Below are 13,273 nucleotides of genomic sequence, written 5' to 3'. Positions count from 1 at the left end.
TGCCCTCTCTTACATTATCTTCCGTCATGGTCTGTCCCAAGAGACTCCGTACAGTTCCCTGGGCTGTACAGTAGGACCTTCTTGCTTTTCCATTCTAAATGGAAGTGATTGCATCTACCAGCATGTTCAGTAAAGTCTTGCTTCATCTCCTCATGCTTATTTTCCCTTTGATCGTCTTAGTAACTCAAGACAAATGCACCTTTCTAACAGTCAAAGGAACGAAGGTTAACTGCTAAGGAAAATGGACTTGAGGGAGCGTTTTAGTCCCGAGGCACTTACCAAGCTTGCTGTCCTAAAGCTTTGGGGGTTTGTAGGGTTCTAATTGGATTTTGCCACCAAAGACCCAATTGCCTTTAGAGATTAAGATGTTCTATGCGCAATCCTTTGCACTTGTAGGGATGCTAGGCCGCATGTTGTGTCCCAACATTTAAAATCCAGCGGTGTTCTGATGTGGAGGTGAAAGTACCATGTTGGTATATCCTGAGATGTAATATACATTCTCTTCTGACATTTACACTGATTTACCGATTGTTCCCTCCTCAATACTGGCTTGGTTTTTTAAGAGAGATTTGTTTGGCTATGGAAACAGGAAGGAAGCTGTAATAAAAGAGAAAAACGCTACTTACGTACGATGGGAGCCAGATGCTTCTTATTTAAATTTTATTTGGCAACAGGAAGATCAAATATTGCCAAAAATTATAAAATCATTTTTCCATTTAATGAATCATATAGGAAGATGCAGTGACCTTTGGGTGTCATTGACCTATATTATCAAAACCAGCCTTAAATTCCAAGATAGTAAAATAATACTTACCTTTATTTTATTTTTTGCTTTTTAGGACCACACCCACGGCATGTGGAGGTTCCCAGGCTAGGGGTCTATTTAATCAGGGCTGTAGCTGCCAGTCTACACCAGAGCCACAGCAACGCCGGATCCAAGCTGCGTCTGCGACCTACACCACAGCTCACGGCAACGCCGGATCCTTAACCCACTGAGCAAGGCCAGGGAGCGAAGCGCAACCTCATGGTTCCTAGTTAGATTCGTTTCCGCTGCGCCACGAAGGGAACTCCAATAGTACTTACTTTTAGAAAAAAATGTTACAGACGGTCTCTGCATTTTAACTGCTAACCCAAGTAATTCTCCAAGACTATTTTCTGAATCTGTAACACAGGATATGAGATTTCTTAATGCAAAAAAATCCCAGCTGTATTGTCTGGTACAAAGTTAGGGTCCTGTGTCTTGGACCACTCGCTGTATAATACTGATTTTTTTTTTTTTTTTTTTTTTTTAGTCAGTCACCTAGCATTCATTCGCTGAACACTTAGAGCTGGGTTCTAGATTGGGTTCTGGGAAGCAGGTGAAAGACAACTTCTAACAAGTATGTAATCCATTGGGGGAAATGGGTATCTAAAGAAATAATTTTTAGATGCTGCTTTTTTTGTTTTTTTAGAGCCACACCCGTAGCATTTGGAGGTTCCCAGGCTAGGGGTCCAATTGGAGCTACAGCTGCCGGTCTACACCACAGCCATAGCAGTGCCAGATCCGAACTGCTCCTGAGACCTACACCACAGCTCACAGCAACGCTGGATCCTTAACCCATTGAGTGAGGCCAGGAACCAAATCTGTGTCCTCATGGATACTAGTCAGATTAGTTTCCACTGAGCCGCTACAGGAACTCCTAGAGGCTGATTTTTAAAGTGCTGTAGAGGCATTGAATTGATCACTGCAAACTTCATTTTACTTATAAATATTGTCGATTTTTACACTTTTAGTAAATTGAGACAGAACGGTCCTTTACTTACATCTCAAAATTAATTTGAATAAACAGATGGAAAAAGATGTTTTCCAGATATCTTTTTTCATGTTCATTATTTTCATGAATAGATAACTGCTACTAACACTGAGAAATGGTTCACAGTCATAACGTCCATCTGCATCTCAACAGTTATATAGAAATGTTTGTAGGTAAACTTGGAAGAAAACATATCTGGTAACGTTAAGGTTGTATTATCATCCCCCAAGTGATGAAGAAAATATTGGCAGAAAGGACTTAAAAGATATTATTGTTAGCCTGAAAGCATGATGGCCAGTTCCTTTAAAAAAAAAAAAAAGAGAGAGAGAGAGAGAAAAGAAAAACAGATTGAAAATATGCAGGCACAAATACCTTGGCAGCTGGGGTCAGTAACTTGAATCGTTGTTGCGTTTAGCACACTTCCTCTGGCTGGAGGACGGTTTTCTGGAAAAGATTAACCCCAAATTGACAGACAAATTATACAGTTGAAAATATTGAGGTTTTTCTGATTTGTTTTTAGATACTTTGTTTTCCCCTTTCTGCCTTCCTAAGGGGAAGGCTTGCAAACGCATTTTATCTTCAGTCAGTATAGCTCGGAAGCACGTACTTCTCCTATCTTATACGAAATAACAGAGCCTCTTCAAATCTCAGCATCTCATTTCACTTTTTAAAGTAGATGAGGGTTTGGTGGTTTTTTTAAGTGGTTTTATAATGCAGCCGTACCCATGTTTTCTCTTCATGGCTGTCTGGGGTCTGGATCCCTGTGTCACACCCGTGTTGCTAAGGAGTTGAGATGTAAACAGCATTCGGTTCTCTGGTTCATGCACAACCACTCCGCCAACTACCTGTTAATATACCTGGTAAGACACCTCCTGCACCCTGCACACAAGTACGGTTCAGCAAACCAATCTGTAATTTTCATTCTGTGCCTCCTTCAAGAGTCAGGAGCCCAGTGTGGTTGGATTCAATTTTCAAGGAAAAAAAAATTCATCATCCAGTACTAATTTGGTTACACACTTAATTTTTTTTTTTTCCCACTGTACAGCAAGGGGATCAAGTTACCCTGACATGTATACATTACAATTACATTTTTTCCCCCACCCTTTCTTCCGTTGCAACATGAGTATCTAGACAAAGTTCTCAATGCTATTCAGCAGGATCTCCTTGTACATCTATTCTAAGTTGTGTCTGATAAGCCCAAGCTCCCGATCCCTCCCACTCCCTCCCCCTCCCATCAGGCAGCCACAAGTCTCTTCTCCAAGTCCATGATTTTCTTTTCTGAGGAGATGTTCATTTGTGCTGGATATTAGATTCCAGTTATAAGTGATATCATATGGGATTTGTCTTTGTCTTTCTGGCTCATTTCACTCAGTAGGAGATTCTCTAGTTCCATCCATGTTGCTGCAAATGGCATGATGTCATTCTTTTTCATGGCTGAGTAGTATTCCATTGTGTATATATACCACCTCTTCCGAATCCAATCATCTGTCGATGGACATTTGGGTTGTTTCCATGTCCTGGCTATTGTGAATAGTGCTGCAATGAACATGCAGGTGCATGTGTCTCTTTTAAGTAGAGTTTTGTCCGGATAGATGCCCAAGAGTGGTTACACACTTAATTTTCACTGATTAAAAATGTTTGTATCAGAGTTCCCGTCATGGCTTACCAGAAACAAATCTGACTAGGATCCATGAGGACACAGGTTCGATCCCTGGCCTCCCTCAGGGGGTTAAGGATCCAGCATTGCCGTGAGCTGTGGTGTAGGTCACAGAGATGGCTTGGATCTGGTGTTGCTGTGGCTGGGAACCTCCATAGCCATGGGTGTGGCCCTAAAAAGACAAAATAAATTAAAGAAATAAAAAGCATGAGGGACGGGACACCAAAAAGAATAAATTTTTTTAAAATGTTTGTATTGGAGTTCCCGTCGTGGCTCCGTGGTTAACAAATCCGACTAGGAACCATGAGGTTGCGGGTTCGATCCCTGGCCTTGCTCAGTGGGTTAAGGATCCAGCGTTTGCCGTGAGCTGTGGTGTAGGTCGCAGACTTAGCTCAGATCCCGCTTTGCTATGGCTGTGGTGTAGGCCGGTGGTTACAGCTCTGATTGGACCCCTAGCCTGGGAAACTCCATATGCCGAGGGAGTGGCCCAAATAAATGGCAAAAAGACAAAAAAAAAGTTTGTATTTACTTGACAAAGTCCACATTAAAAGGCTGGTAATTTCTTGGCAAATCAAAAGCAGTGATTAAGCATTCCAGTGATTTGTCATTAGATTAGAGTTCTTCTGGTCTGACTTTCATCTTATAGATGGGACTCTAAGGCCTGGTTTCTTACCCCAGATTGTGTCCCATAAATGAGTTGTGGTCTGTGTGGTGGTTGCTCCTTCAGCTTGAGAGGCGTTGGAGTAGGAGCTGCAATTGGAAAGGTAACTTGACACTGTATGATGGTTTATCTTGAAATGCAATGCTTAGAAATTAAGAACTTGCTCAATTTGTAATGAAGAACTAGTAAAGATGTTTAAGTCTGGAAGTGATGAATTTGAGTAGGGATTTAGATATTCATTTACAAGTAGCGAATAAAATGAATGGTAGGAAACTAGGTAGATGGTTATGTGATAATTCCAGGCAGGAAGGCTGCTTGAAGTTCCTGCTATGTGCTAGACACTGTTCTAAGCATTTTACATGTATTTTCCCCATTTAATCCTCTAATGACCCTATAAGATAGGTATTGTTTTTTAGGCTTATTTTACAGATGAGAAAACTAAGGCAGAGACGATTAAATAATATCCCCAAGGTTCCAGCTGGTAAATGTCAGAGTCTCTATCTAGGCCAAACAGCTCCAGGTCTAACCTCAGTATCTGTCCTATGCTTTCATCATTCCTATATTATCCTATATTCGTTATCCTACAACAACCATGTGATGTGCGGGTCCTATTTTTCTCACTTCAGATGAGGAAATGGAAGCTTAAAGAGATTAGGGAAATGAACAATCCAAAAAGGAAATAAGAAGGCAATTCCATGCACAGTGGCATCTAAAAGACCTTAAGTGCTTACGAATACATCTCATCAAGGAGGTGAAAGAGACTTGGATGCTGAAAACCGTAAAATCGTACTTGAAAGAAACTTTAAAAGACCTAAGTAAGTGGAAGGATACCCTGTGTTCATGGGTAGGAAGATTTAACATGGTTAAGATCTACAGATTCGATGCTGTCTCTCCCCAAACCTCAACATCCTTCTTCAGAAAAATGGAAAAGCCAGGCTTCAAACTCTTGTGGAATCGCAGTGGGCCGCAAACGGCCACATCTTAAAAAAGAACAAAACGGAGGCCTCAAATGTCCCAACTTCGAGCTTTCTACGAAGCTGTAGTAATTTAGATGGTATAGTACCAGCAGGTGTAAAGGCCGATGGAATAGAACAGAGAGCACAACAATACAGGCTCATCAGTTGATTTTTAACAAGGATGCCTGGGCCAAAGAAAGAGCGAAGGAGGGAGTTGCTTTCTACGTTATTAAAGGATACTAATTTTTAATGGCGGGATCAAAATGAACGTGTCCTTAAAGATTTTACTGAACTCATTAATTAATGAGGGAACTAGTAAGCTGTTAGGTCTGGTTCAAGGAGAATGCAGAAAGTCATATAGGCTGTCCGGACGGCTGAGATCAAAACCAGTTTCTTGGGAAAGGGAGAGGACAAAATGCATTTCACCTCTATGGACAAGAATCATTTGTGTTACTCTTACTTTTCTGCAACTTATAGGACAATAGTTGAAAGGCAGGAAGACACAGCCTGAAAGGACACAGTGGACAGAACACACCGTCATCTGGGTTTTTTTGCTCATTTCAAAGTCTTTCACAGCTTTTTCTGACAGCAGTCATAGAACGGAATCTTTGTATGTGATGCCAGATGCGTTGATGATTTTCGGCCAGGGGAAAAAAAATCTGTCATCTCTAAATTTACCACCAGGCTGCCTCGTCAAGGAGCTGAGCTTCGGGCAGCTTTTCTAGACTGGATTTTAGGTGGGACAGAAGGTGTCTTTGGCCAGGAGTCCAGAATCCTGATACTGTCCCTGCCTCGCCGTGGATGTCAGGCGGTTGTTGAACCTTCCTGGGTCTCAGTTTCCTCAAGTATAAAATGAAGGGTTGAACCAGATCTGTTGTGTTCTGCCTAGCTCTTAAATTTTCATCTATTCTTGGAGTTCCCATCATGGCACAGTGGTTAATGAATCCGACTAGGAACCATGAGGTTGCGGGTTCGGTCCCTGCCCTTGCTCAGTGGGTTAACGATCCGGCATTGCCGTGAGCTGTGGTGTAGGTTGCAGATGCGGCTCGGATCCTGCATTGCTGTGGCTCTGGCGTAGGCCAGCAGCTACAGCTCCAATTCGACCCCTAGCCTGGGAACCACCATATGCCGAGGGAGTGGCCCAAAGAAATGGCAAAAAGACAAAAAATAAATAAATAAATAAATAAATTTTCATCTATTCTAGTTCTCTCCTATGCCTCTTGAGGTTCTGATTCTTCCTGAATTCTGCTTAGCCTCAGAATGAGATGGCTTTCTCAGGGGCATGGTATTAGTATGACAGGAACAGGTAGTATTTGTGCCTTTGAAGAATTAACCCCTGTTTCAGTTGCTCGCTGGCTGTAGGGAACAGTATTATACACCCTCCCCTCCACCCCTACCCCAAAGGAATCACAAAGCTGTTAATTGTGAAAATGAACCCTTCTTTTGTAATCCAGGAGGGGTTCCTTTCATGGCAGTACCACAAAATGCAGCTTTTCAACTCATGAGACTGGGCTTGAGAGTGTCGTGTATGCGTCAGGTTAAGCAGAACACAGAGAATAATGAGCAAAGATAATTACAGATAACCTGGGGCTGTCTGTGGTTGGGTAGGTTTTTGTTTACGTCACCTTCGGGGGAGTAGTTGCTGGTGTTGGTACCACCCTGTTCCTTTCCCTTGTTTGGACCACCTGCCCAGAAATACCACTTGCTGCATCCTTTAGTCAAAAGCTAAGAAACTTTTTTTTTTTTTTAAAACAAGAAAGTGACTGTCATCTTCTGAGGTATTACACCCCTCTGTCCTCCCTCCCCACCGTGATTCTTTGGCTCTTGGGCCTGTTTTTAGACAAATCATGTTCCTGTGACAGAGGGAAAGGGTCTGGGTATCGTGTCCTAGTGCCAGCTGCTTTGGGAAAGCCTGACCCTTCCCCGTGAGGCGTCCGAGGCCATAGAACATCCTTTCGTCAAAGGCATGGCGACATCCGCTGCCGAGCCTGGCCTGGCCCTGAGGGAGCACCCCTGCATTTCACTCCTGCTTCGCCAGGGCCCACGTTTGTCCTGCTGCAGGGCGGCCACCGTTTGGCAGAGCGAGTGCCTTGCAGGTTCTGCCCCTGGTGCTGTTTGCATATCTGCCCCCTCCACGCTGTTAAAGCTCCTCGGTTAGGCCCTGAGCACCCTGGCTGTGTCCTGAATTAGACTTACAACAGGCTGATTATGCTGATGAGAAACCTGAGGCAGTCTTGAGTTTCTGGTATCTTCTTCTTTTTTTCCTGTATGTATTTAATTTATGTGATTCCTAACAGTTGTGTGATTGTGCTCGAAGCCCCATCTGTGGGGTCCTGGGTGGGACTGGGGCCCGGAGAGTGTTTTGTTTTCCTCCAGTGAAGGGGCTACGGAGTCAGACACGTGAGTCTTAGAAGCCTGGATTAAATATTACTGTACTATATCATTCATTTCCTCTCATTTATGTATAGCAAGGCTTTCAGCATTATCAAATTCTCCCTGGAGCTCTCAGAGGGCTACTATAATTATTATGGTTTTACTGATTAGAAAACCAGATGCAAAGAGGCAGAGTAGCTTTTTTCAAGGCCAAGAAGGAAGCCAGAGCCAGGAATGAAGGCTATTATTCACTGACTCTCTCATCATGTAATTTTAACCTGATAACTCAGGGTGTAGCTTGTGTTAACATTTTGGACTGTATCATTTCATTCATTCTCATGTACATTTGTTTATATTATATTAGTAAAAATCATGGCATGTGAAATTTCATACTCCCTTTCCTGCATTTGACAGTGTTTCAAAAGAATTTTCTCGCATCGCTTAAAAACACTTAGGAAACAGTTTTAGGGACTGCGTGGTAGTTTATGAAGTGAACGGCTGCACCACCGTTTACTTGGTGTTCTAATGTCGAGTATATTGGATCTAATTTTTGCTCTAACAGTGCGGCAGCGAGTAGCTTTGTTGTCTAAACATTTGTCTGAACCTACAGTTATTCCCTTAACTATAGCTTCCCAGAAAATAGAATCCCTGGGTCTGAGCTTATGAGTATTTGGGAGGCCTTCAAAATATGGACAAATGGCTTTCTGCAAAGAGTGATTCAGTTTGTATTTCCATAGCAATGGTATTTGAGATGATCTCTCCGCTCTCATTAACATTGATCATTGTCACTTCTTGAACTTCTCTACCAGTGACTTTAATTTGGTAACCAGAAAGTGGTATCTTTCTTTTCGTTATTTTATTTTATTTTCTGTCTTTTTCCAGGACCGCTCATGCAGAGTATGGAGGTTCCCAGGCTAGGAGTCCAATTGGAGCCACAGCTGCCGGCCTACACCAGAGCCACAGCAACGCCGGATCCAAGCCGCATCTGGGACCTACACCACAGCTCACGGCAACATTGGATCCCTAACCCACTGAGCGAGGCCAGGGATCGAACCCGCAACCTCATGGTTCCTAGTCGGATTCGTTAACCACTGAGCCATGATGGGAACTCCGGTTTCTTTTATAATTTAAATTTGTTTGTGTCTTGGTGAAATCATCGTTTTTTCATGTGACTATTAACCATTTGTTAAGAACCGCTGTTTGAGCCCAAGATAAGGGCGTAGAAGCAGCACGTTGACTGTGCAGGTCCCACAGGAAGGGTTTGTGGGACAGGGTCCACGTGATGCAGGCAGATTGAACTTTTTTCTTGATTGTTGTTTGCCTTACCTTAACATCTCTGTCTGGCTTGAATGTTTCCATCTGGGGCAAGGCTGGTAATGAGGTCCAGGGACTCTCACCCTTTTCTGAGGGGGGAGAAGGCAGTTCTAGAGCCCAGCACCGAGAGCCTGTGCAGAGGACTCCGAAGGGTCCGCTTTAAGCTGGACCTCATTCCTTGCAGGGCGTGTTCGTGAGGTGATGTCTCCCTTCTCTTCTGTTTTAATGAGGACTCAAAGCACGTGTTCTGTGCAACTCCAGCGTTTCCCTCTTCTCACCTTGAAGGGCACAGCGAGGCTGTGGTGCTCAGGGATCATTCACACAAGGTGCGGTGGATGAATCTTAAAATCCAGGGCCAGCCTGTCTTCCCTCATTAGCTGGCAGCCTTCTCCTGACTGGAGCCTCACTTGCTTCTCTCGGCTCGCGGCTCCACGATGAAGCACAGACTCGTTCTCGGTTAATGGCATTTTCAGCACGCAGCCGCCGTACCTGGAGCCGGGAGTGAAAGGCCATCCTGCGCCTTGTCGGGTCTAGTTTGCCTCAGAAGTAGCTCTCCCCACCCCCACTCCCTTGGTGCGCAAAGCCCCGAATTCACTGCTCCGCTTGGAAAGGGCGCGATGTCCCAGACCATTGGTTACATAATTGTGGATTGGCTTTCACCCATCCCGCTTTACTGCCTCCTGTGATAGTGAATTCCAGGCTGGCAACAGTAATGAGATCTGAGAAAAGCCCCTCGTAAAGCACAGCAGGCTAAAGAAACTCGCAGCCTCTTCTGTGCATGGGCTAGAGTTTCAGAGCCCTTCATTTTCAGGGGACAGAAACCTTAGCAGTGCTTTTTTTTTTTTTTTTTCCTCTCCCTCGTGCGTTAATTTTAATTAAGCAGTGACACCTGCTTTCTTTTCCACCCTGAAATCTACATGTAGCTAAACCTGTTCTAAGTGCCTTCCCACCCTTAGTAATTGAGGTTGCTTAGATATGCTGCAAACTGAGCAGCAGGCGGAAGATCTCCCACAAGCTACTGAGTAACCCAGGAATTGCTAGATTTTTGTGTAACAGGTAAGTAAGTGCTTGTGAGGGGTTGGAAAGATCAGGAAAGACTTCCTAGAATCCGGTTGAGCCAGACTTTGAAAGATCAAGTGACATTACAGAGGTATGACTATGGGAGTATATATAACTCAAGACTCACACTTCTGATCCAGTATGGGCACTGCAGCGTGCGGTCTGCAAAGGATTTTCTCTTTAAGGCTCACAAGAACACCGCAGAACAAACAGGTGGTAGGAAGTTTAATGCTTGGTGTACAGTCAAATAGCCCGCAAGTGGCAAAAAGTCCGAACTGTTATCTGTGTTCACTCATGATTCAGTCTCAAAGAGGAGCCCTGTAGGGCCCAGCAGGAGCGTAGACCAAGAGAGCCCTTCACCTTGAAGGGCACAGCGAGGCTGTGGTGCTCAGGGATCATTCAGAGACATCCCAGAATGTGTCCAGGTATCAGTAGAGTCCAAAATGAAGGTCCGATGTTATTAAACATAAGTCAGGAGTTCCCGTCGTGGCGCAGTGGTTAACGAATCTGACTAGGAACCATGAGGTTGCGGGTTTGGTCCCTGCCCTTGCTCAGTGGGTTAACGATCCGGCGTTGCCGTGAGCTGTGGTATAGGTCGCAGACGCGGCTCGGATCCAGCGTTGCTGTGGCTCTGGTGTAGGCTGGTGGCTGCAGCTCCGAGTCAGCCCCTAGCCTGGGAACCTCCATATGCCTCAGGAGCGGCCCAAGAAATAGCAAAAAAAGACAAAAAAAAAAACATAAGTCAGAAATCACTTTTGAAAGGAATGGTGGAAAACAGTTCTTTAATTTCATGAGCTGTAAGACTAGAAGGACCATAACACAACTAAAATACATAATATATATAATAATACATAATGTTTAGATGACTTTATTATATATTGTATATTAATATATACAGTACTCAGTTACAGAAGGAAGGGTATTTGTCAGGTGAATGTGATAACCACTACACTATGGAAACAGAAAGGGATTTGTAAAGAAGGTAAGAAAAGATTTTTTTTTTTTTTTTTTTTGGCTGCACCTGCAGCATATGTAAGTTCCTGGGCCAGGGATCAAACCCAGGCCACAGCAACAGCCTGAATCACTGCAGTGACAACACCAGATCCTTAACCTGCTGAGCTACAAGAGAACTCAAAGATATTTTAAAACATTTTTTGAGGAGTTCCCGTTGTGGTGCAGCGGAAATGAGTCCGACTAGCAACCTTGAGGTTGCGGGTTCAATCCCTGGCCTCGCTCAGTGGGTTAAGGATCTGGCGTTGCTGTGGCTGTGGTGTAGGCTGGCAGCTACAGCTCCAATTAGACCCCTAGCCTGGGAACGTCCATATGCCATGGGTGTGGCCCTAAAAAGACAAAAACAAAAAACGCTTTGTGAGATAGTATAGGAACAGTAAGAATTATGAAAAAACTAAAAGAAGATGAAAACAGGGAATGAAGATAGAATCAGATATTTTCTACATTTAAAAAAAAAATTATGGCCACACCACAGACACATAGCACATAGAGGTTCCCAGGCCAGGGACTGAATCTGAGCCGCAGCTGCAGCAACACCAGATTTTTTTTTAACCCACTGTGCAAGGCCAGGGACCGATACCGCACCTCCACAGTGACGCGAGCCACTGCAGTCAGATCCTTAACCCACTATGCCACAGGGGAAACTCCTCAACATTGTTAAACCTCTACCCATTTTAGGTTTCTGGCTATAGACTTGAGCATCATTCTTCTTTACTCAGATTGGAATTACAAAGACGAAGAGAAAAGATGGTCTGATAGGGCAGTTGGCCCCTGTTCCTCAGATGTCCCATCTCAAGCAAAACGAGTCTGTCCTTCAGCAGGATGCCAGCTACCAGGGCTCTTGAGCAAGAAAAGGAAAGAGTCCATCATGATAGGGATTCCAAGCCAGGCTTCATATTCTCGTACCCTGGCACTGCCACTTCTATTTGTTTTTATTGAAAAATGATAACCTTGGAATCGAGCTATATGTTTACCCAAGAGGCATTTACATGGGTTCTGTCACTTCCAAGTTCACACTGCCTGTCAGGAAATGGCACACCCGATGGAACGCCCCTAAGGCGGGAATTGAACCGTTGGAGTTGTGTTGATCTCACAGAGACTTGTACAAGGTGATCTATTGCCTTTGACCCTTGAGTATGTGGCCTCTAAAGGCCATCAGTTGAATGGTGCCAAGCATTGTTCTTGGCTTAGTGGGATGGTTGAAAAGAAGACAGGGACGTTTGCTGCCCTCCTGGGTCTTACATTTGAATGGGGGGAGATGGAGGACAAACACGTGAAAGTAAATGAACAGGGTAATGCATTGTCTGACCCTCAAGGGGGCTCTGGAAAGACCGATTTTTCTGCCAGAGTCCCACAGATTCCCAGCAAAGCGCACTGTTGTGCCTTTACTAAAGTAGAAAGGCAACTGAACTGTTGGAAGGCCAGTGTGCTTCACTTATTTACTGCTAATGAATTTTCATAACTGCAGATCTCCGAGAAAAAAAAAAATACATGTTTCTCTCTTAGGTGGCAAAGAACACATCCTAGAAGATGCAAAACCGGACTCCATCGATGACACTGCTGACTTGGGCCTACCACCTGAAATGCCAATTTTGATTGACTTCCATGCTCTGAAAGACATCCTCGGGCCCCCAATGTATGAAATGGAGGTGAGCATTCTCATTTCGTTCTCAATGCCCACCGGTTTACTCCATGGGTTGCTTAATTGATTGGGAGAGAGGGAGCTTTGGGTGTTTGGGGAGGCTGAATTTTGTCTTAAGATTGGAAACGTGTTCTCTGTGAGGTATGGAGTTTGGTGTTTAATGGGATAAACACCCATTTTTGGAGGGCTCCAGAGACCCTGGCCAGAGCAGATCTCATTCTTTGCGACCGGTTCTATTTTAAGGACAGTGTCTCTGACTTTTCTCCTTAGAAATTCTGTGTACCTGGAGTTCCCGTCGTGGCTCAGTGGAAATGAGCCGACTAGTAACTTGAGTTTGCGGGTTCCATCCCGGCCTCACTCAGTGGCTCAGATCTGGCGTTGCTGTGGCTGTGGCGTAGGCCAGCGGCTACAGCTCCCGATTCGACCCCTCGCCTGGGAACTTCCATGTGCTGCGGGTGCGGCCCTAAAAAGCAAAAGAGAAATTCTATGTTCCTTAAGCATGTGCCAGCAAAGGCTTTGGGGAAGGGGGTGGGGGAGAAATACCGTAGCACAAAAGACCTGAGCACTCGAGCCTGGCTTTAGCTTCGGGCTGCTTTAGTGCAGACTGGCGGGCATCTTTCAGGATCTGTTCTGTCGTTGTTATTATCAATTCTTTTCGGGTTCAGCCCACCTGCAAGTCTAGCCCTATTTCCATCCCTCTCCCCTAATTGTCCCCCACAGTGGAACACCCAGCCAGAAAGCAGAACTGAGTCAAGGCAGCTGGAAGGAAATAGGGTTTGAAGCTGTGACTGCTGAGGCCTTGTGATG

The 13,273-nt window shown here is 44.5% G+C and overlaps 1 protein-coding gene across 1 annotated transcript in view; it reads left to right on the top strand.

The window, feature by feature from the left end:
- The window catches only part of LONP2 (lon peptidase 2, peroxisomal), a 90,260-nt gene that overhangs the window by 66,018 nt on the left and 10,969 nt on the right, over positions 1-13,273 (top strand). Inside the window, exon 12 of the mRNA XM_047792129.1 lies at positions 12,331-12,473. Coding sequence (XP_047648085.1) covers positions 12,331-12,473 — 143 coding nt within the window. The remainder of the gene's footprint in view (positions 1-12,330; positions 12,474-13,273) is intronic.

This window comes from Phacochoerus africanus, chromosome 8 (genome assembly GCF_016906955.1).
Source record: "Phacochoerus africanus isolate WHEZ1 chromosome 8, ROS_Pafr_v1, whole genome shotgun sequence".
Taxonomy (NCBI): Eukaryota; Metazoa; Chordata; class Mammalia; order Artiodactyla; family Suidae; genus Phacochoerus; species Phacochoerus africanus.
This window is presented reverse-complemented; position numbering and strand designations above follow the sequence as displayed.